Below are 23,356 nucleotides of genomic sequence, written 5' to 3' on the forward strand. Positions count from 1 at the left end.
TTTTTTACAAATATCTAATATTTTATTTTTTTATATTATAAATTTATTTTTAAAGATTTTTTTACTTTTTATGTTAAAAATATTAAATACATATTATAAAAAACTTTAAATTTTGATATAAAATAAATCAAAATCAGAATTTTATTTTAATTTCATGAAAATTTAAAAAAAGTAGAGGGAATGGATTAACGTTCATCAAAATTACTTTCAATACAATTAATTATACTTGACAAAATAATTATCAAAGGATAATAATAATAATAATAATAATAAAAATAAATTTTTATGTTAAAAAGAACAAAACTCAAAGCTATGATAATATCCCACCACTAATTTTGGTTCAGAAAGAGAGAAATAAAAAGAAAAAAAAAGAAAAGCATTAGTAATTGATTATGGAGATAAAGTATTTGATTTTCTTTTTTATTTTTTTAGAAAGTATTTGATTTGGTGGGTAGAGACATAGAGATGCTGCTGCCTTAATGATTGTTTTCTTTGTGCCATGACACCATACCTTTGCCCTCCAAATTCTTCAACACTTTCTTTCATTATTATTTAAAAATTTCCTAAACTTTTTAAAGAAGGGAGAGATCAACTAAATCCTTGGTTCCAAATTTGAATTTTTACATTATTATTTTAAACCCAAAATAAAGGAATTTGAATAGAGAGAAGAGTAGGTCTGGATTCTAATTTTAGATTAAAAATGGCATAAATTATGTTTTTCCATTCAAGAATTTGGCAGTACCCTTCTGTTTATTGAACAAGATTGTATTGTCTAGGATCTGTTACACTAATCCTCCAATGTTCATCAGGAAGCCTGAGGTTCTTAGCAATTTTCCTCCATTTCTTTATCCTCCAATCCATGTTCTCAGTCAACCCACAGTAATGTTGCAAGTTCTCAGGCATTGCATCATAGACTCGCCACCACTTCTCATGAGCTTGGTCACTGGCGAAAATCTGCCTTTCTTTCATGTCCCAATTGCAGTCGTAGTCCCTGTAACACATCCATGGCTTCAGCCCCAGATAATGTATTGCAGAAAGGTCATCAGGGATGTCTTCCCGACTCCCATTCCTTTGAAAAATCTTCAAGAAATTCACCTTGGAAGGCAACCTGTGCCACCATGTGAAGACCTCGTTGAGAAATCCCTGGTCCCCTCCGTTGTATGAATCCACCTTGAAACTTTTCACCATCAAGTCTTCGAACATACACAATGATGGCTCGACCACCATGATTCCCGAGTTAAACAAAGTTTGATCATTGCCAGCAGCTGACAGTGGAGGATAGATGAATAGGCTATCCATGTTTTTGAGAACTAGAATATCTGCATCGATGAAAACCACCTTGTCATACCATGTTAGCAACCATATCCTGAGCTTGCTGTAGTTCCATTCGTTGTAAGAACCTTTCTGGGCAAAGGGGCTACGGATACGATCGATCTGTCTGGTTTTCCACCCTGCAGCTCTAAGCCCTGTCAAGGACTTGGGGGCAATGTTTTCATCATGGAGGAGGAGTAGGTCTCGAGTAGAATTGGATAGAATAATGCTCTGTGCCAAAGCTATTGCACCACAGACATAAGCTTCCGAAGAGTGGAGAATTGTTACATAGGCCTCCCTTTGATTGAATGTACTGTATTTCAATTTCTTTCGCTTTTCTTTTGGCAAGGAATAATCTCTCCAAGCCTCCTTACCTGAAATGGGTGAAATTTTTGCTGAGCTTGCACATTACTTATATGCCATATTTTAATGATTCAATGTTAATTATTAATTATATATACATGGTACGGTCAAACTCATGCCACCTTAACAAAAGTTGTGTACAATCTAATTATAGTAATGAAGTCAAGAACTTACCAAAACCAAAAATTTTGTAACATATCTACTTTTGGTAAAACGTTAAAGTCATGAACAATGGCTAATTTTCCTCATTAATCAATAATAATTAAAACATAAAAAACTTCTTTTGTTGAAGAAAAAACATAAAAAAAAAAAATCAAAACTAAAGCAAACTAGAAACTCACCTGTTTTCCCATATGGTTGAGCAATTTGGCATGACCCTAGAGGCATGACCACCTTCTGTTTCAGCCTCCTCAGTTCAGGCTTATACACCCAATGATCCCCTGCCTTCCTCGACAGATCATCGCATCTGAATATCTCCGGCATGGGCCCACAGTTGCCGATAAACACCGCGTACACAGCCCGTTTAACATCAGGCTCCATGACCCAACCACTCCTTACCAAAAGATTAGCCACCACCAAATTAACTTGTAGCCTGAACACATCCTTCAAACCTGACTTCCCTGTCCACCCATCGCATGGTACCTTAGCCACCACGACGTCGAGGTCCCGGTAATCCTCCAACGGCGGCATGGGGATCTCCGGACACGTCGGCGGGCCGGACTTCTGGTCTTCATCAATCCATTCAGGGAAAAAATCCACCCATTTGCTGGCCTCGGACACACGGTCAAAACGTACGTGAACAGTATTGACACCTGATCCATGCACTCTATACGCAGCCTCTTCATCACCGAAATTAACCAAACCAACCTTAATCTTCTTACCATCAATCTCTTCTTTAATAAGATCAAGCCACCTAGGATATGTGAACACCTGACGCTCGATCTGGGGTTTAACCGTATCGAAAATGTTATACTTTGACCCGAAAAATGCAACAAGAATTATCACGGATAAAGAGAGGACTATCAGAGAGAGGATGAAGAGTTTTTGGTTGGAATTGAGGAACTTGGCGGCCATTTTTGGGACTTGGGTTGAGCTCTTCACGCTTCAATGAAGAAGAGAGAAGGAGACTTTGAAGGGAAAACTTGTCTGTATAAGGAAATGTGGGTGGAAAGGATTGGTAGTGTGTTGGCATACGTGCATGGTTGCACGTCGGGTAGTTTTGATTGTAGGATATAATATTCTCTCACAGACATGCATTAATTATGAGAGTGAAACATATTTAGATGTTAAAAGCTTAGTTGGATTACAGATTGGGGTTAGGAAAATCACTATTTTTCATTAATTTGGGATATTTTTCTCACTTTGGTGTGTGTATATATATATATGTCAACACAACCAAGACATTCATTTAATTATTAGACAGTTTAGTAAAAAAATCCAAATCCCCCTTTTAATTTGTCCTTGACAAATATGATATATACCATAATTAGAAGTTTGAAATAATGGTGGGTGGAACTGGAAAAAGATCTTGGATTATTTATTTAACCCTCATTATTAGCTAACAATAAATTGATTTAAAGTAATAGCCAGCTTTTTTTATAAAAATTAATAGTTTAAGTGGAAATTTAAGCTTCATATATGTATACGTACATCATCAAACGGCGAGCAAACTATTGATAATCTAATCAATAAGTCATAGAAGTTACATGTACCCCTTGACCAGGGTCTCGATGTAAGAAATTTTCATGATTCAACACCCTAATGAGAAAAATTATTATAAACGGAATGGAAAAATATAATTTAATAATTAATGTGGTGTGTTATTGAATTAGACCCTAATTGAGGAGACTATAAAAAAAACCTTTCTTAAAACATGAAAAACATAAGGTCAGGTATGGCTACCAAGCTGAGTTTTGATTGGTTATTTCAATACCCTGACATCATTATTACCACAAAATCAAGATTAAAGGGACATAAATTACTCCTCTAAGTAATTTGATCCCAAATTAAGGACTTTAGCTTTGAAAGAAACAGAAACAAAGCCTCAAAGACCAACTTGGGAATTTGGGATCTTACATCATCCCAAAACGTGGATACCTTTCAACTCCTACTAGAGCACAAATGGTTTAAGCATGGGAACAATGATGATCAAAGGCAAGGCTGTGGGGTCTGATCCTTTATGCATCTTTAGGATTAATTAGATGAATCAAGTAATTGGGTTTCAGGAGCTCTCAAAGTTTTATCCTTTCTGTCTTCTACCATGGAAAGGTCTATCCAGAGGAATGAAAAGCTGGTTAGGGGATCAAGGAGGATGCATGTTGTTACCATATTCCATGGTACAAAAGAACCTGCCTGACCATTAGACAGTATGTTGGACCCATCTTCAAGTACTCCAAATGTAGCAATTCTTGCTTTGCTGTTGCACTTATATATGTCGACAGATTCCTGGAAAGAGTGGGTGCTCATCTAATTACTTCCCTCAATGTGCATCGTCTCCTGATTACAAGTTTCATGGTGGCTGCAAAATTTATGGATGACCAGTAAGTATGTTTTAATCTTATGTTTGCTTTCATATTTCTAAGCTATGCACCTAGTAGTAATTACCAACTACGTTCTATTGGATTCAACTTTATTAGCATGATATTTTATGATTTTTTTTAAATTAATACATTATAAATAAATTCTGTTCTCATAAGGTTTTAATCTGTTTATTTCACTCGATAAAGTTATTGAATATTCTATTTAAGAGTTAACCTATTTGTTTACACTTAAAAGTACGGGTGTGATTTTTTATGAGAAGAGAACTTATTTACGAAATGTTAATTAAAAACAAAAAAATCACGCGTAACACAAAAAAAAATTAAAATTACTTTATGTTGAATCTATATTGAATTGTCTACACATGTAAAGTGTGTTCTCTTAATATGTTTGATTATGCTCCTATATGTTTTATAGAGAATGTCAAGAAGATTAGTTCGATATGTTGTAGTGCCTTTCAATTAATGCATTATGAATAAGTTGTGTTTTTGTAAGATTTAAACTGTTAATTTCACTTTATAAAATTATCCGAATGTAATGTGCATGTGTAATTTTTTTTATTTAAATTAAAATTTCCTAAACTTTTTAAAGAAGGGAGAGATCAACTAATTACTTGGTTCCAACTTTGAAGTTTACATTTTTTTCTAATGGTAGATTACAAATGACATATATAAAATATGTTTTTTCCTTCAAGAATTTGGCACCCTTCTTCTTATTGAACAAGATTGTACTGTCTAGGATCTTTCACATCAATCCTCCAATGTTCATCAGGCAGCCTAAGATAGCTAGCAATTTTCCTCCATTTCTTTATCGTACAATCCATATTCTCAGTCAGCCCACAATACTGCTGCAAGTTCTCAGGCATTGCATCATAGACTTGCCACCACTTCTCATGAGCTTTGTCACTGGCAAAAATCTGCTTCTCTTTCACGTCCCAGTTGCAGTCATAGTCCCTGTAACACATCCATGGCTTCAGCCCCAGATAATGTATAGCAGAAAGATCATCACGGATGTTTTGCCGACTCCCATTCCTTTGAAAAATTTTCAAGAAATTCACCTTGGAAGGCAACCTGTGCCACCATGTGAAGACTTCATTAAGAAACCCTTGATCCCCTCCATTGTGTGAACCCACCTCGAAACTTTTCATCATCAAGTCTTCAAACATGCACAATGATGGCTCAACCACCATGATTCCCGAGTTGAACAAAGTTTTATCATAATTGCCAGCAGCTGACAACGGAGGATAAACGAATAGGTCATCCATGTTTTTGAGAACCAGAATATCTGCATCGATGAAAATCACTTTGTCATACCATGTTAGCAACCAAATCCTGAGCTTGCTGTAGTTCCATTCGTTGTAAGAACCTTTCTTGGCAAAGGGGCTCCTTATACGTTCGATTTGCCTGGTTTTCCACCCTGCAGCTCTGAGCCCTGTCAAGGACTTGGGGGAAATGTTTTCATCATGAAGGAGGAGTAGGTCTCGAGTAGAATTACTTAACAAATTAAAGAAAGGGTCTCGAGTAGAATTGGATAGAATAATGCTCTGTGCCAAAGCTATTGCACCACAAACATAAGCTTCCGAAGAGTGGAGGATTGTTACATAAGCCTCCTTTTGATGGAACACACTGTATTCCTGTTTCTTTACCTTGTCTTCTGCCAAATAATATCTCCAAACCTCCTTGCCTGAAAAAAGATAAAACAATTTTCTATTGGTAGGATTTGTTCAAATTTTGTACAAGTTGTCAACTGTTAGAACATATAACAATAGATACAATATAACAAAATTTATGAAGATCATGGAGAAATGGGTGAAATTTTGCCAAATTTTGGGATTCAATATATTTAATTATCAATTATATATACATGGTTAGGTCGAAGTCATGCCACCTTATCAAAAAGTTGTGTACGTTTTAGGAAACTCACCTGTTTTCGCGTATGGTTGAGCAATTTGACAGGACCCTAGAGGCATGAGCACTTTCTGTTTCAGCCTCCTCAGCTCAGGCTTATACACCCAATGATCCCCTGCCTTCCTCAACAGATCATCACATCTGAATATCTCCGACATGGGCCCACAGCTGCCGACGAACACCGCGTACACCACCCGTTTAACATCAGGCTCCATGACCCAACCACTCTCTACCAAAAGGTTAGCCACCACCAAATTAACTTGCAGCCTGAACACATCCCTCAACCCTGACTTCCCTGTCCACCCATCACAAGGCACCCTAGCCACCACGACGTCGAGGTCCCGGTAATCCTCCAGTCGCGGCATGGGGATCGCTGGACACAACGGCAGGCTAAACTTCTGGTCTTCATCAATCCATTCGGGGAAAAAATCCCCCCATTTGATCGCCTTGGACACATGGTCAAAACGTACGTGCACAGTACTAACAACTGATCCAGGCATTTTGTATGCAGGCTCTTCATCGTCGAAATTAACCAAACCAACCTTAATCTTCTTACCATCAATCTCTTCTCTAACAAGATCAAACCACCTAGGATATGTGAACACCTGAGAATCAGTCTGGGCCTGTTTAACCGTATCGGAAATGTCATTCTTTGACCCAAAAAATACAACAAGAATCATCAAGGATGAAGGGAGGAGTATCAGAGAGAGAGTGAAGAGTTTTGGATAGTAACTGCGGGACTGGACGGCCATTTTTGGGGCTTGGGTTTAGCTCTTCCCGTTCAAATGAAGAAGAGAGAAAAGACAAAAGTGTGTTCTACATGTTTTTCCTCTTCTAGGAAGCATGAAACCAACTAAGAAACAATAATAAATGATACCACCAGAATCAGGAAAATAAATAAATGATATATACGCGTTGCTCACATATTTGTTACCCCTGTCTGACTTGTTAATCCATAAGGCCAGGTATCGGTTCGAACCAATAAGCGATCCGGTATCAAGAAAGGTAATAAGTATGAAAAACTTTTCCATGAACCCACAGCGTGATATAGAGATTCTTCTACAAGAACACGACATTTCATTGACCAAAGAATAAGTTACTGCCAATCTTCCTACATCTGAAGTACTGTCGAGTTTCAAATCAGCTACTAATCAAATTACATCATGATACCGGTGGAAAATTGTATCCTCTTGTCTGGGATTCTCAGTAGTTTGATGAGAAGTGGGGTCAAAGCTGCTCCAAGGATGCTATTTAAGATCAAACCACTATTAAGTAATAATGCTTGCTGCATACAAGTTGCTGTGCTTTGAAAAAGATATATCTGTCTCCAAACCAATTAAGAGCATAAATATAATCTCAAACAAGAATGAGAAAAACTGATAATAATCCAAGGAAGTAGGTAGGCTGAATGAAGGATTCCCTAATGTCATGAATACGGCACAACACCAAGGGGCCTAGGACTACTCCAGCCTGATACATAAGAGAGAAAACCACAAAAAATGTCATGTTGGTAACAACTTAATCCGGCATTTTGTTTTTTCTAGAGAGGAAAGTTTTTCTTACAACAACCTGTGCAACTGGTCCTGGTTGTCCCACGGGCTTGAGGAGAAGGTGGAAGAAATGGGCAAATGGCAAGAATGCAAGAGGTCTGCGTCAATGCCGTGCACCAAAGGGTTGAATGAGTATTGTTCAAGGCATAAACGTTTGTGTATGATATCCATGCTGGTTTGAGAATGGTAAGAAAGAAGATATAATAACAATTTTAAGTTGGAAGCACAAAAACATTTGAGGAAAGAAAAGAAAGTCAAATCAAAGTCAAATGCACAACTGCATGCCGATGAAAATGTTAATATGTTTTCATGTGTATTATAACCCCTATGTTTATATGATTATGCTATATAATCAAGAAATAACCAGCAACAGCTTAACTCATGCAAAAAAAAAAAATCCCAAATTGTCAATAATAAATTGAGGAATTCTACTAAGGTTTGAACTCAAATATATATTGAGTTGATTAAGAACAATAGAATTAGTTTAACAAATCAAATATAAGGATTCACCTCAGATCAAATTTCACAAAATCTTGTAATAATGGCACCTTGTTTATCAGATGCATACAAGGTCAGTCGTGTGTCATTTCCTAAAAGTTGAATGAATATTTGGTTGGTTCTGGTCTTGGAGAAAAAGATTTTTGTGGTTGTCCCTTAGGAAGAAGCTGCAAAAATCATAAACTTTAAACTCTTCTGATGTCCCAATGAAAGCTTGATAAAGATCCCAGTACTTCCACCTAAATAGTTACATTGTTAAACAGCCACCCACCATCGCTAAACGGTATAGTGGAATACCAACATTGCCTGGTCTTGCAAACACTTGAATACATTCTGGCAAAACTGAATGCTGTATGCTTCTTTCCTGATGAATAAGTGCACCGATATCTGTCTTCTGTAAGTTCTGCAGCTTTGACCTGCGTAGATAAAACTAATGTTTGGTCTCTGATAATTGGTTCATTATAAATTTATAACTAAGAGTATTATTTTGGTTATGGCTGCCATTTTGAAGGGTCCTGATTTGTACAATAACAGATTCGAATAACAAAAAATTCATCTTTGGTTCAATGTTGCTGATTCCTTTCTGAAACACAAGATTATTTCTCAAAATCCCAAGTTCCAAGAGGTCGACGAGAACATGATAACAATGGTGATAAATTTCTCAAGCTTTTCAATAAGTGACAGAACCACAACCTAATCTAATCCAGTGCTCATGGAAAGGAGTTCAATTGAGTGAAAAAGTATAAAGGGGAAACAGACCAGAAAGCTCTAGTTGCCGTGCACGTCAAAATCAGATTGTCAATAGACTCTGTTCAGGATGAAATCAATAACACCATTAAACATCATAGCTGAAAAGTGGGATTCATACCGTACTTGTCCTTAGAGACATGCTTGTCCAGAAATGCTTTGGCCAGATTACTGAAGCTTACATTTTGAGAGGCAGCATACCTCTCAATGACATCAACCACTTCAGGCTTTAGAATCTCCTCCCTGTTAGCCTTGTTACAAAGATAATAAAAGGCCCCCAGAGCATAATTCACCTGACAATCAATTATTAGGTTTCTCAGATGTGTATACATGTAGCATAGTTAAACACAAGCAGCTTTCATAGATCAAATGCCCCCATTAATTCACGGCAGGCAAAGACCATAATGGATGTAGTTCCCTAGTATAAGTATGCCTCATGAAGTTCCCTAGTACTATATTTTTTTTCCTGACTGAACCAATTCCAGTCGTAAAAACTAGATGCTAGTTAGGTGTGCAACATAAGTTAAACTCCCAAGTTCTGTCCTACATACAAACTTTGAGAGGGAGGGAGAGAGAGAGAGAGTTTATAATGAATTTAGTACAATGCACCGTCCCAAGTTCTATCTCTAGGAACTCAAAACAACTTGGGGGAAAAAAAGAGAACCAAGAACAGAAGTTTTCCACTCACTGTATTTCTGACTGGGCTTGATAAACACTGAATGGCAAGAGGGATTCCATCACACTGAGTGATAATAGCACCATTTGCTGGATCTGCAAAGGTTATCATCAATAAGAAGACAGAAGACCATTAAAGGCCCAGACTTACCTACACAAGAATTGCTGATATTTCCGATTCCAAATTCCACAAGCTTTTCACAAGAAAGTAAGATGTTAGTGTGATAGAAAAGTATGAAAGACATTACTCAAATTTGAGGGCAAATTATTTAATAAAAAATTGGGTTTTGAACCAGGCGCAAGAATGAATAATTCTATGGATCATAAGCAAAGTTTGCCAAATTGGCAGCAATCTTCTCTTTTGTTTCTGTGAATACAAGTACCCCATCAGTTAAAGGCATTGTGAAACAGAGAATCTAATGGATTAGTAGGTGTCAAATTTTAATAAGGTGAACAAACTACAGATAATCTGAATAGCTTGAGTAGAAATCGGAGCTCCACATATGTAGTAATATGCACATCATCATATGGTGAACAAACTACCGATAATCTTATTGACAGAGTCAGAAGTTACATGTACCTTGGTTGAGGGCTCTAGGTAAGGAATTTTCATGATCCAACACCCTATCAAAAAAATAATGATTATGAATGAAACGGAACAACATAATTTAGCTATTAATGTAGTGTGTTATTGAATTAAATCTTAATTTGAGAAGAAAAGGAAAAAAAATAAGGTCCAGTATGGCTACCAAGCTGAGTTTTGATAGATTTCTTCAATACCATTGTATCATTATTACAACAAAAATTAAGATTAAAAGGACATAAATTACTCCTTATCAAGTAATTTGATCCCAAATTAAAGACTATAAGCCTATACCCAAAGCCATTTTCTTACCTCAAAGACCAACTGAGGAATTTGGGATCTTACATCATCCCTACTACAGCACAAATGGTGTGAATAGAAAAGAATATGGCCACCATGAAAGGTTCCAACATTTTTGAGGATTAGAAAAAAAAGGTTTTAATTAATAATTTAAGATAACAAGGAAAATCACTTTCTATATGCTTTCAGGTCTACAATGAACCAAGATTCGTTCAATTGGGTTTGGACCATAACTACAAAGAGGATTATTCTTAAGTAATTCTCCACAAATTTGGAATATCATGATTATATCAATTGGAGCAATTAGGTTCAAAAAGAAGATATATCTTTTTGTCACCTTATTTGGTGGAATCTCACTAGAAAGTGGGTTATCTAGTTTGCTAGCTTATGTTCTTGTTCTACCTGCAGGAGACGGAATTTCCTGTTAGAGCAAATTGACACAGAATTCAATGAATTTATCAAATTTGGAAGCATTCTATCCTGCTTCTTCAACTGTTCCACAGGTTCCTGAGATGTGATGGGAGGCGGGAAACTTTTGTTTCAGGATTGTGTTTATTCCCTGAATCACCCAGCACGCTCTTTACTAAAGATTTGGAAGGATAACTTGGGTGCTCTGCCTTGCTCTTTTTCCTTCTTAGTCACCTTATGTGTCTCTCTTTTTTCTTGTTTCTGCTGCAAATATACTGTTCCTAGGTGCTTCTAGTCTCTCAGGGAAAGGATGATTCAAAGCTGGCCCACCAGGAATGAAGTTCTTTAATTTTATTTTCCTCTGTGACTTCCACTCAAAGAAAAGAACAAAAACCTGACAAAGCTACTCTACATTCACTGTGCAAACAAAAATTTCAACAGAAAACAAAGCTGAGAAGATGAAACCATAAGCTTATAACATGAGTTTGTTTCTGTTTGTGATGATTTGCAGCTTTGGTTAAGCATGGGAGCAATGATGATCAAAGGCAAGGCTGTGGGGTCTGATCTTTATGCTTGTTTAGGAATAGATAAATCTGGTAACTGGGTTCCAGGAGCTCCCAGAGTTTTATCCCTTCTGTCTTCTATCCTGGAAAGGTCCATCCAGAGGAATGAAAAGCTGGTAGGGGGATCAAGGAGGATGGATGTTGTTACCATATTCCATGGTACAAAAGCACCTGCCCTGGGCATTAGACAGTATGTGGAACGCATCTTCAAGTACTCCAAATGCAGCAATTCTTGCTTTGTTGTTGCACTTGTATATGTCGACAGGTTCCTGGAAAGAATGGGTGCTCATCTTACTTCCCTCAACGTGCATCGTCTCCTGATTACAAGTTTCATGGTGGCTGCAAAATTTATAGATGATCAGTAAGCATGTTTTAACCTTTATGTCTACTTTTCGTATTTCTAACATCACCTTACGTCAAGAGACTAGAGAATAAGATGTTTTTTCAATATATTGTAAATTTCATCTATAGTTTTAGTATTTTCAACTTTTTTCGCGATAATGATAAAGATAAATTTTGTTCTCATAAGAGTTACATTATTAATTTAATCCAATAAAATTATCAAAATTCTTTTAATTTAAAAATTAATTAATTTGTTCATTCTTAAAAATTATTTTAATAATTTTATCGATAAAGGTAACACTTAACGGTATAACCTTTTACAAGAACAGAAGCTATACGCGTAATGTTAATTAAGAAAAAACATCACAGAGTGTGTCATGTGAAAAAACCGTCCTGTCTTCATATGATTTATAGAGAATGTCAAGAAGATTAGTTTGTTGTGCTGCAAATCTTGTTTGTTTCCATCACCACGTTTATAACAATGACTCAGGCGTATCTGCAGGTGTTACAACAATGCGTATTACGCCAAAGTGGGAGGAGTTAGCACAGAGGAAATGAACGAGTTGGAGATGAAGCTCTTATTCAGTTTGGATTTCAGACTCCATGTCACGACCGAGGTCTTCAACAAGTATTGTTTGAAGATAGAAAGAGAAGGCGGTGTGGCTTACCAACCTAGTCAGCAAATTCAAGGCCATTTGCTCGGAGGTCGGCCGAAGAAAGATGAAAACAAGCGAGGACCTAAACTTCCAGGTCACCGAGGCAGAGCCTGTTCTACCTAGGAGGGTCGAAGACCCAACAATTTGAACCCCTCTCCTTCCTTCTTTATCATTGTTCGATCAAACCCTGAAAATTCAGAAAAAAGGAAAAAGAAGAAGAAGATCCAAACATAGAACAGAGGGAACTGGAAATGCCACACCCGTGCCAGTATTCAATTGTAGCTCAACATGTACAACAACATAAGTTGTTTGACAGAAAAACAATGAACATAGCAACAAAATGGTTAAAATTCTGTAGCAAAATTTTTTTTTTATTGCACAACCCTTGCACAATAACTCGTTCAATCCTATTTTTGCTTTCTCTTACTATTCTACAGATCAAACTCTTCCACCCCTAAAATGACAAACAGAATTTTGCAGTTTTTTTCTACAGATGAAGATTTTCGATATAACCCAGAAAAGTGGGCAGCTGCAATTCGATAAAGCATGGCACAGCTAACTGTGTCTAGAAGAAGATGACATAAACCACATTAGTGTCTTGCAGATGGGAGAATCCTCATCCCTTAACTGGAGGCATTCTTCCTTGCAGCATATACGCGGTAAGCTGCCAATCCGACAATGGCTACAGCAGCTCCAACTGCAAAAGGTGAAACACAGCATTGAAAATGACTAACAATTTGGAATAGTGAACGTCAATTAAACTAATGAAAAAATGGTGACTTGGGAAAAAGAAAGAGCAGCGCAATCCAAGTCAAAGCTACTTTGATGCAATACAAGGAGTACCATCTCAGATCAATCCTCCAAGAAAAGCACAGCATCCCTTAAAAGGAACAGTAAGCCAAAGTGATTGAATATCCTCTACAGGCTTAAACAGAATCATAGCTAAATCTTGTCAAGAATTAATGTGCACACATTGTATGCAATTTGACAAAGGCAAAGAAAGTCATCACAAAATCTAACCATGGTAAACAAAATTTTCAAGAACCCCAAGCTTCAAGTGCATCAAGAATAAAACAGTCGTCAGATGCCAGAAGATCAGCATACCTGAAACAAACATGAGAGAACGGTTTATGAGCCGATGGTATTGCTTCCGGCTTCTCCCAGCCTCAGTTTCAGGAATGCTCAAATGAGGATACTCAGCTGCATTTACAATCTTTCGGAATATGTTATTGAAATCTCCCAGTTTTGAGCTGATAGGTATAGGTGCATCAATCCCCATATCCTGACTAACCTGCAAAAGCAAAATTTGCAACACATTACACTTTCACTCCAGTTTCTTCAAGAAGAAAATTTTGAAGGACTTGTTCAACAATTATCCTATCACAAAGAACCAAAGTCAAATGAAAATACATTGCACCTCTTCGAGGACTTGAAACAAAAATTTTTCATTTTATGACTCCTCTGAGACACCCTACATATTTACTTTAATATGCCTCAAAAATTTCCTAGGTGAAAGAATATCTCTGAGTCCCACCAGTATGATGAGAGGACTCAGAATATTTTTAATAAAAGGCCTTTACTGGACTTGCATACAAAATATATTGAGATGCTATGACATTTAAATAATGCGATGGTGACGTGTAATACCATGCAAGAAATTAAATCATTAAAAAAACAACTAAAGCACAATACCCTGGTAGAATCCTGTATTGCCATTGGAAATGAATCCAGATCATCTTTAGCAGCAACAATCAGGCAAGGCACCTCATAACCGGTGTCTTCACCATGACCAGCAACATCCACAAGTAATTCAGTTGCTCTCTTCCATGAAGACTCATCAGAACTGCAAAAGTAAAACAACCATAACATAAGACTTAGCAAAAGAAACCACTAACATGTGCATACGCATCTAAATGTATGTTTACAAAATCCAAGCCTTGAACACGCAAAGATATAATTATCTTTAGTCGCCACAGAAGACAGTGCATTAGAAGCACATGAAAAACCCTTTTGCACAAGCATGATCACATATCTGAAACTATTTCACTAATAAAAACAGATACCTCCAAACTTAAAATCCTACTTTTAAATAATCATGCCCTTGATTTACCTGTCATGGACAAATACTGCTATGTCACAGGCAGCCAATGAATCTTTAGTAGACAGCAGTTTTCTGACTCCATCTTCAGGGATTTCTCGCAAGACCAGAGTTTTCTTTATTCCCTACGAATGAAACAAAAAAACATACACTCAGCCCAAGAGATAGAATATCAACAAATCCCCCGAAATGACAAAAGTACATCCCTATGTTTTGACGTGGGGGATTGCTTTCAATATAGCAATCACAACAATTGGTGCACAAGTAATGGCACTTACTCCAGGTAGTTCGACAACATTCACAGCATATCGCTCATCAGTAGTCGGAGAATATGAATCAGAATAGGGCCTATATTATAGTAAACAAAGTTAAAAATGGGGGGTAAAAAGAATTAGGTATCAAGAAGAGAAATTCTAATGATAGACCTGCCAAGAAAAGAATTCATTAATGCAGATTTCCCAGCATTTGTTGGACCCAAAAGAAAGCACTGGAAAACATTTCTTTCTGATTGTTGCTTCTTCCGATCTAAACGCCTTCTCCTAGTCACACGGATGGCAGAGGAAGGATCACCGGGATATCCAATGTATATCAAATTCTCCACACTACGAGCTGGGTCTAGAAGTGTCATAAGAGCCCACTGCAGTACACAACAAATCTCATAAATTATCAGCACAGACTGATCTTTTTTTTTTTTTTTTTTGAAGGGTCACAGACTGATCTATAATAGCAAAAATATGCAGTAATGACCAATCAAATAGCCCCATTGCCTGCAAAAGAAAGGGAAGTACTACATTTCCATAAGCAGCCACGAATGATTACAAAGGTGCCATTCATTATTTCCATAATCCATTATGGTGGAACTGCAAAGCTCCAAACAAGAGCAAGTGGAATATAAACACAGTAAGGTTTAGTAAGCCTGATATGTGTAAAAGTTTTCTGTGACTTTGCTTATCCAAGAAATGAGCTAATTCCAATGAGATTGAATAAAGTACAATATTCCCATTCTCAAGAGAGAGCAAAAACCATGAATACCTCTGACAAAAATGCATCAAGTGATAGCCCTCCCAGTGCAGTTTTTTCTGCAGCATCCTTATATGGAGCATCATTCCAAGGACTGAAGTTAAACAGAAACATGTTAAGCATTATCCATAACAACATCCCATTGGCAACTTATAATAATAAGATCATCTATAAATGAAAATTCTTAGTTACATACAGCTTGTTATAACATTTTTTGAAAATAAAATTCCTCATCCTCAGTAAATGTAGATTTTTTAGTAGTGATTTAGTCAGCAGCAGCCTGTTATTTACAGGATCCTGCTCTTGTGGAAAGACGAATTGCTATGCTCCCCTCCCTCTCTCAGAAAAAAGTAAAAAAGGAAAAACTTTGAGAAAGAAAAGACATCCTGGTCAATTTAGCGAAAGAATTAAACTAATATATTTCAAATTGGGAACCATAATACCTTTCTGGAGCAGTTGAAAAAACATCCTCAACTTCAATAGGCCGAAGGTTATTGTCCTGAAAAGAACAATATTCCAATTGTTAGAACTTCAACAACAAGTTAGTAAATATTTGTAGACTGGATAATAGCAAAGGCAATGAAAATAAATGTGGGAAAGACAGAGACATACTAAGTCACTGTCAAACAATTCATAGACTCCCTTCAGGAATTCAATAGCTTCATTTGTCAACTCCACACTCTACACAAATGACAACAGATCTTAGCAAAGAGTCATAATGAAAAAGTTTAAATAATGCAACAGTAGAGCATAATAAGATGAAAATTTTAGTATATTATGCCAATTTAAAACAGAACAAAGCATAATTGGTCTTATATCAGCTGCTTTAGGCACTGCTCATCTTTAAACCACAGCTAGGCATTCCAATGGCAACCTAATTTAGAATCAATAAGAACAGTCATCTGTGAATCCAGAGGCATATAAAAAAATTCAGTCTATAGCAGATGAAATTATTACCAATATTCTTACTAATGCTCATATGTACAATTTATAAGCAAACAATGATCTATCAGACACTGCTGGGTTAAAATGATGCTTATTTCAGTGTTTTCATAAAATGGAAAATGTCTATTTCAATGAAGCATTACCTGATCAGGAGCTCGTTTAAATGATGAATGAGGAATTAGATCGTCTGAAAGTTTGATATCGTTATTATATCCAAATTTCCTCAGGACAGTCCATGTTGTCTCAAGGCGTCCTTTTTCTATGAATAGTGCATGAAGAAATAGAAAACCAGTCAATGTAAGACCACGTTCATTAACTCCTTCAACCAACTTATCTTGCACAACTCGTTTAACACCAACTATTTCTGAAGGTTGTAATGGAGCATTGAAACATTTGACCTGCATACAACAAATCATTAGATTCTTCAAAATGCTCAAGCACAACATATCTTGAGTTAACATTGACAAATTGTCCATTTCATGTATCAAAAGATCAACATTCAACACATCAAGCAGTGAATAGGACAATCATTATTTATGAGACAACTGCATATTCAACCCATCTCCCCACCTCACCCCAACAAACTCAAAAGTAAAAGGCAATAAATAAATCAAGAACAAATGTGGAACCTGAAAATCATTTAACTCTGCATCGCTAAGAGCACCGTCCCTGTCGTGATCGCAGAGAATAAAAATTCGCTTCAAGGCTCTCACACACCGTGGCTTCAGAGTTTGTGATTCCTGATCAAATAGTGGGCCTGTTGGATGAAGCACTGCCTTCTGTGCATAGTAGAAAACCTCAGGGATCTACAAAAAGGAGATACTTTAAAAGTTTAATCCCTGATAGTACAAATGTGTTCTACAAATATCAATTAGTGTCATACTAACTAAAATGATGCCAATTGTCACATTTGTGCAAATAAGATCCAAACACAGGAACTGGTGCTAAAACCAATCTACATTTCATCAGCATGGTTATAGCATTGGCATCTCATTGTAACCTCAAAAAGAAACAAAACAAGGGCTCAGAGATATACCTGAATGTGTTTATATGCTGAACACTCAATACAAGTTTCAATCTCCCGAAACTGTTGCATTATTGGTGACATCACCTGCTCCAAGCTCACTTGCTGCAGCTCATCTCTTAAATCCAGCCTACAGCCAACTACTATGACAGGCACTTTCACCTGCTCAACAAAAAATTAGCTCAGTTTCTGCCAAAGCAGATTCATGAAGACAAAAATACTCCAAATGATCTAAAAGGTGAATTTAGCAAAGATAATGGTCTACATTCAAGTATGATGAAATCTTGAGCGAGCCAATTAGCTGCCAAAAGCAATTAACAAATTTTTAAAAGGTTATTGTAACAATATCAGATGTGATATCTTGGGAGTTTTTCCTTATATTCATACTCAAAAAATAAAAAAGTTATTGTCCTCATACCGATGTCAACCTTGTAGTGTTTGATACTTGTCCAACAAAGGCACATGAAGTAGAATTAAGAGTTGGAAGAACATAGTTAAAAACTGTTGAACAAGATAACTGGCCCTCAGCATGCTTTCTATCAAAACAATAAGCATCAATACATGAGAAAAATACAAATTAAGATGGAAACCTCTAATTGGCGAAGTTCCGGAAGCCAGAAAGTACTCAATCTGTTAAGAGTTTCAGGCTGATCACATGCATAAGTAAGCACAACCGCATCAGCTCGCTTCAGCTCTGCCGCTAGTTTACCTCTATCCTCCGGACTAATAAACCCATAAAAAATGAATAAATAAATAAAATATTCAAAACTTAAACCAAAAACACGCACAGAATCAAAACAAACGAGAAATTACCTGATCACATTCTGCTTCTTTATTGCGTTAAACTAAGTGTTAGCTAAGTTGCAGCTAAAACTATTACACAAAATTTAGAATCCTATCACTATAATTTCATTTTTAAATGGTTAAAATCGACGGCTCCAAATAACACTAGAAATTGCTTCAAATATTTACAAAAAAAAAAAATGAATCAATAGAGAGAGTAATGAATAAAAATATACTTGGAGGAGGTGTCGATGATGGTGATTGGTACACGGTCGGGGTAAAAATCTTCTGGCAACCGAGTAGGCGGTAACAACCGGGGCACATTCGCCGCGAAAGTGTCGGCGGCGGCGGTCACAATCAAGCTCGACTTTCCAGTGCCTCGGTCTCCGGCCACCACGATTCGGACCCCGGTCTTCCCCTCCGGATTCAAAGATTTTGCCATTCAAAAAATTTTTAAAAAGCTAACAAAAAAAAAGAGTAAATAAATAAATAAACCATAGTTAATCGGAGATTTAAGAAAGTTAAGTGGAAATGGCTAAACACACAGTTCAAAAAGGTGAAAAAACCGCTGAGGTGGACGGTGAAATTATGGATTTGAGAAACAAGAAAGAAGAAATGGAAGGAAGAGTTAAAGCAGAGGCATGGAAGGTAAATAACCTGAAGACTGAGGTGGATAAGAGAGAGAGGATTCTTGCTCTGGTTGCTGATGAGAGGCCACCGAAAACCCTAGGAAGGGAGGACGTGGCGGTCGAGACGGTGGAGGCGGTCGATTCGGTGGAAGCTCCCCTTTTGGGAAAGTTTGTGAAGAAGTATCCGGCACTCAAAAAATAAGAACGAAAGTGTTGGTAAATTTCTTTTGTAAAAAAATTATTTAATTTTAGTTTGTCTTTGTTTGGAACGCAGGGCGCCGTTTTTCTGTATGGACGATCGCAGCCGTTGATTCTAATGTGGCTATGGACGGTCAAGATTTCATTCAAAACAAAATTAAACAAAATTCAATTTTCTATTTTAAATGTGATTTTGTTTCTTTTTTACTTTTTAATATCTTTGGAGAAAATAAAAAATTAAAAGAAAAAGCAGAAACAATATAGGAAAGAACACAACTTGGTCAAATGTATGGGATCCTTGTTGACCTTTGGAAATATATTTTATTGCCTTTCTCTGCAAAAAGTATCAAATAAAATATCTTTAAAATACCATGAATTTCTTTTTTTATAGTAAGAATATCATGAAATTATTATTTTAAAAAATATTTAAATTAAAATAAACTAATCTCGAGATTTTAACCTTGACCATCCATATATATAATATAAAATTTCTTTTCTCCTAACACTCATAATTATTAGGTTATACACTTAAAACACATATAAAGATATACAATTAATTGAGAGAATAAAATACATATAAATTGTCATGCTTTGAATTACTATCAAAATTGTTTACTTTTTCATCATTTAGACTTTGAAAAAGGAATGATATCTTAACCCGTAATGCTCATATTCTTCTCCTCTCATCAATATTTGTTGCATAAACTTTATTATACTAAAATAATGTAAAATTTTAGCATATATTGATAATCTCCTTTCTGCCTTTTACTTTTCTTTTTACCCTCAAATTAAGGGTTTATGTTTTCAACAAATTTTCAAATATTCAGTCAAAATATTATTAAATATAATATTTCATTCCATATAAGATGTAATTATGAATAACGGGTCAGTTGTTAATTATGATTGACTTTAACCGTTACGTGAATCTCATCTTTCATCATATTTATATATGATATCGAATACGATATTTTATTAAATTTAAACTTTATTTATATTTTTTTATGTTAAGAAAATCATTTTTAGCATAATAATTAAAATATCTCTGACCTGTTTAAAAAAATTTTAAGGAAGTATTTATTATTTTATTTCATTTAATCAAGTTGTATACGTTTATTTTAAATCAAATAAGTTTTTATGACTAATAGTTGATTGATTATTATTAGTTATAATACCATTTTATTATTTTATGTTATGCTTCACAACGTGGCATGTTGACATACTATGGTGGATGATGATATGATATATCGATGTAGTGCGATTATATGATTATATAATATTTTTATTTATCACATCAATGTTACATGAATATAAAATAGTAAGTAATTTTTTATTAAATCTAATATTTCATTCCATATAATATGTAATTATGAATAATAGGTCGGTTGTTAATTATGATTGACTTTAACTGTTATGTGAATCTCATCATTCATCTCATTTATATTTGATGTTGAATATGGTATTTTATCACATTTAAACTTTATTTCTATTTTTTATTGTTAAAAAAATCATTTTTAGCATAACACTTAAAATATCATTGAACTATTTAAAAAAAAATTCATGTAAGTTTTTATTCTTTTATTCCGTTCAATCAAGTTTTATATTTTCATTTTAAATCAAATAAGTTTTTATAATTAATAGTTAATTGACTATTATTAATTACAATACCACTTATTATTTTATGTTATGCATCACAACATGACATGTTGGCATGCCATGGCCAACATGACATGGATGATGATAAGATATGTTAATGTAGTACGATGACATAACTATATAATATTTTTTATCTATCACGTCAAAGTCACGTTAGTATAAAATAACAAGTAATATTTTGATTAATAACAATCAGATGTTAGTCATAAGTTTTTATAATTAAAAGTCTTATGACTGACGGTTGATTAACTGTTGTTAGTTAAAATATTACTTATTATTTTATATTACGTATCACTAATGTGGCATGTTGACATGTTATAATAGATTATAATATGGTATATTGATATGACATGATAACATAATCATATAATATTTTTCATCCGTAATATTAATATCATATAAGTATAAAATAACAAGTAATATTTTGATTAACGACAAATAATCAATCGTTAGTCATAAAGATTTACTTAATCCAAACTAAATATACAAAAACTTCATCGAATCTAATAAAAAATAAGAGTTTATTTATATTTTTTAAAATAATTTATTTTTTTTTTCTAATATTATATCTTTTTTACATGGAGATATTATAGAAAAGAAAAAGACATTGGTATTATAAAGTGTGAATTTACAAGGTCCTGATAGTGAAATGCTAGATGACAAATAGATGGGTGTTGAGGCCCTTTCATACTCTTTTAAGCTTCTGGTTTTTAAGGAAACTTCCATCTATAGCCCACCGGTTTCTTTGAACAAGCAAGTTTGGATTTGAAGATACAAGAGCGTCCAATTTGAACTATTAGAAAAGTTTGACAACTACTTCCCCACTAATTTGTTCAATTCTGGCTCCTTAAAGCCTTTTTTTTATTTAAATCTTCTATTTCTTTTTTCCCCCAACTTTCATAATCTCAAATTTAATAAATTGAATTTCTTTTTTTTTTTGGTTTTTTAATAATAAATTTTTATTTCTTCTAGTTCATTCTCTCTTACTTTCATTGTTGTTTTCTTCTTTTTTATTGTTTTATTATATTAATAAAACTTTTAATTTTAATAAATTTTTAATTTTTATTAAAGTTAAAAGTTAAATTTATTATTATTATTTTTATCTAGACAAGTTCTTATGATTTAATTTACCTATTCTTTTATGAAAACAATTTTTTTAAACGGGCAACTTATGGTCAAATTACACCGAATGACTAATAATTTCATTTTTGTTCACTTTTTACTATTTTTGACAAATAACTAGATATTGATGTAGACACTAGGTAGTGCTTTCTTAATTTCTTTACATGTTGATAGCCATAGCTAATTAAAGTTTTTCAATGCCATTACACACATTATAAGTGAAAGATTGATTTTATTAATTAATCTATTCGTCTTGATAATAAATGATTTTAAAATTAGTAATTAATTTATTCATTTCAATAATAAATGATCATGAATTTGAGAATAGAACAACATCATTAGCATCATAGGCGAAGGGAGAGGGGCTATAAGGGACCTTCACCCTTTCAAAATTTTAAAAATTTATAAATTAAAAAAAAATATAATTTTCCTCTTTTTTTATTAAAATTTTATAGTTCTGTCCCTACAAATAATGAATTTCTAGTTTTTACTCTCTTAAACATTAAATATTGACTCCACCATTGATTAACATTATTTTTTTAAAAATAAAAACTTTTATAAAATGAATATAAAAATTATACATTTATACCTTAATTTTAATGTTGGAGTAATTGATCTAACATGGATTTTATTTTTAAAAAAAGGTTATTATCCATATATTCTCCTCTTTAATTCAAAGAAAATTTGTTAAAGAGTTTCAAATTACAAAAATTTAAGGCATAATGTTCAAGAAAATTCAAACAAATCTTTATTCTTTTGTTACGTCCAATCAAACATTTATTCTTTTATTTGTTATCAAATAAACTTTTATAACTAATAATTAATTAATTGTCATTAATAAAAATGTCACTTATTATTTTTTATTTATATGACACTAACATGATGTTGATATAGATGGTGAAAAATGATATATGATTATGATATCATATCAAATTAGTATATCATGATATAATCAATTATGATGTCAGCGTAACACATCATTATTAATTATGACATATGAGCATGTTACATTAGTTCTATGTGATATAAAATGACAAAAAAATATTTTAATTAAGTAAATCATTAGTCATGAGAGTTTATTTAACTGAATATAAGAGCTTGTTTGGCTTAAAATAAAAATATAAAAGTTTGATTGAACATGATAAAAGTATAAATGCTTATTTGAATTTTTCTGAATAGTTTAAAACTTTTTTAAGTATTATACCAAAATTTAATTATTACTCCAACCAATTTTAAGGAGTTAGTTCTTTTATCACAATTTCAACTTATTTAATCTTTATATTTTTATTAAATATCAAGTTAAAAACAATTGTTAATGGTGTCAATCTACAACCGTTAAATTAAATAACGTGGCATAATCTTGATGATGTGATGTGACATGAGGAATATTTTTGTAAATTGATTATATATTTTGAGGATCTAAAATTCTCAAATTTTTTATCA

At 34.2% G+C, this 23,356-nt stretch overlaps 5 protein-coding genes across 9 annotated transcripts; 1 reads left to right on the top strand and 4 right to left on the bottom strand.

Annotated features, from left to right (window-relative positions):
* Window positions 1–725: 725 nt before the first annotated feature.
* On the bottom strand, window positions 726–2,748 carry LOC18600389 (putative UDP-glucuronate:xylan alpha-glucuronosyltransferase 4). Of its 2 annotated transcripts, none has more exons than XM_018122132.2 (2): window positions 2,016–2,748; window positions 726–1,685 (listed from the first exon to the last, which is right to left on the bottom strand). In XM_018122132.2, the coding sequence occupies exons 1-2, from the start codon at window positions 2,746–2,748 to the stop codon at window positions 751–753; spliced, it is 1,668 nt and encodes a 555-aa protein (XP_017977621.2). In that variant the 3' UTR covers window positions 726–750. The 2 variants fall into 2 exon arrangements, with proteins under 2 accessions (XP_017977621.2, XP_088663079.1); XM_088806953.1 differs by having other exon boundaries at window positions 726–1,644; window positions 2,005–2,748.
* A 2,157-nt stretch (window positions 2,749–4,905) lies between these two features.
* Window positions 4,906–6,927, bottom strand: LOC18600390 (putative UDP-glucuronate:xylan alpha-glucuronosyltransferase 4). Of its 2 annotated transcripts, none has more exons than XM_088806750.1 (2): window positions 6,136–6,927; window positions 4,906–5,865 (listed from the first exon to the last, which is right to left on the bottom strand). In XM_088806750.1, the coding sequence occupies exons 1-2, from the start codon at window positions 6,869–6,871 to the stop codon at window positions 4,925–4,927; spliced, it is 1,677 nt and encodes a 558-aa protein (XP_088662876.1). In that variant the 5' UTR covers window positions 6,872–6,927; the 3' UTR covers window positions 4,906–4,924. The 2 variants fall into 2 exon arrangements, with proteins under 2 accessions (XP_088662876.1, XP_007030850.3); XM_007030788.3 differs by having other exon boundaries at window positions 4,906–5,895.
* A 1,280-nt stretch (window positions 6,928–8,207) lies between these two features.
* Window positions 8,208–9,992, bottom strand: LOC18600391 (uncharacterized). The gene is made up of 4 exons (XM_018121096.2): window positions 9,741–9,992; window positions 9,603–9,685; window positions 9,036–9,207; window positions 8,208–8,583 (listed from the first exon to the last, which is right to left on the bottom strand). The coding sequence occupies exons 1-4, from the start codon at window positions 9,832–9,834 to the stop codon at window positions 8,444–8,446; spliced, it is 489 nt and encodes a 162-aa protein (XP_017976585.2). The 5' UTR covers window positions 9,835–9,992; the 3' UTR covers window positions 8,208–8,443.
* An 898-nt stretch (window positions 9,993–10,890) lies between these two features.
* On the top strand, window positions 10,891–12,579 carry LOC18600392 (Cyclin family protein). 3 transcript variants are annotated; one of them, XM_018121865.2, is made up of 3 exons: window positions 10,891–11,080; window positions 11,392–11,804; window positions 12,276–12,579. In XM_018121865.2, the coding sequence occupies exons 2-3, from the start codon at window positions 11,404–11,406 to the stop codon at window positions 12,562–12,564; spliced, it is 690 nt and encodes a 229-aa protein (XP_017977354.2). In that variant the 5' UTR covers window positions 10,891–11,080; window positions 11,392–11,403; the 3' UTR covers window positions 12,565–12,579. The 3 variants fall into 3 exon arrangements, with proteins under 3 accessions (XP_017977354.2, XP_017977353.2, XP_007030853.2); XM_018121864.2 differs by having other exon boundaries at window positions 10,891–11,804; XM_007030791.3 differs by having other exon boundaries at window positions 10,891–11,804; window positions 12,288–12,579.
* Window positions 12,580–12,687: 108 nt separating this feature from the next.
* Window positions 12,688–19,151, bottom strand: LOC18600393 (mitochondrial Rho GTPase 1-like). The gene is made up of 15 exons (XM_007030792.3): window positions 18,969–19,151; window positions 18,548–18,772; window positions 18,119–18,251; window positions 17,541–17,690; window positions 17,134–17,310; window positions 16,648–16,902; window positions 16,172–16,240; window positions 16,003–16,058; window positions 15,572–15,653; window positions 14,965–15,176; window positions 14,818–14,887; window positions 14,552–14,664; window positions 14,134–14,284; window positions 13,546–13,732; window positions 12,688–13,138 (listed from the first exon to the last, which is right to left on the bottom strand). Exons 2-15 carry the CDS (start codon window positions 18,751–18,753, stop codon window positions 13,065–13,067), a joined length of 1,935 nt encoding a protein of 644 aa, XP_007030854.3. The 5' UTR covers window positions 18,754–18,772; window positions 18,969–19,151; the 3' UTR covers window positions 12,688–13,064.
* Between the last annotated feature and the right edge of the window lie 4,205 nt (window positions 19,152–23,356).

Source organism: Theobroma cacao, chromosome 5 (assembly GCF_053813885.1).
Source record: "Theobroma cacao isolate CCN51 chromosome 5, ASM5381388v1, whole genome shotgun sequence".
Taxonomy (NCBI): Eukaryota; Viridiplantae; Streptophyta; class Magnoliopsida; order Malvales; family Malvaceae; genus Theobroma; species Theobroma cacao.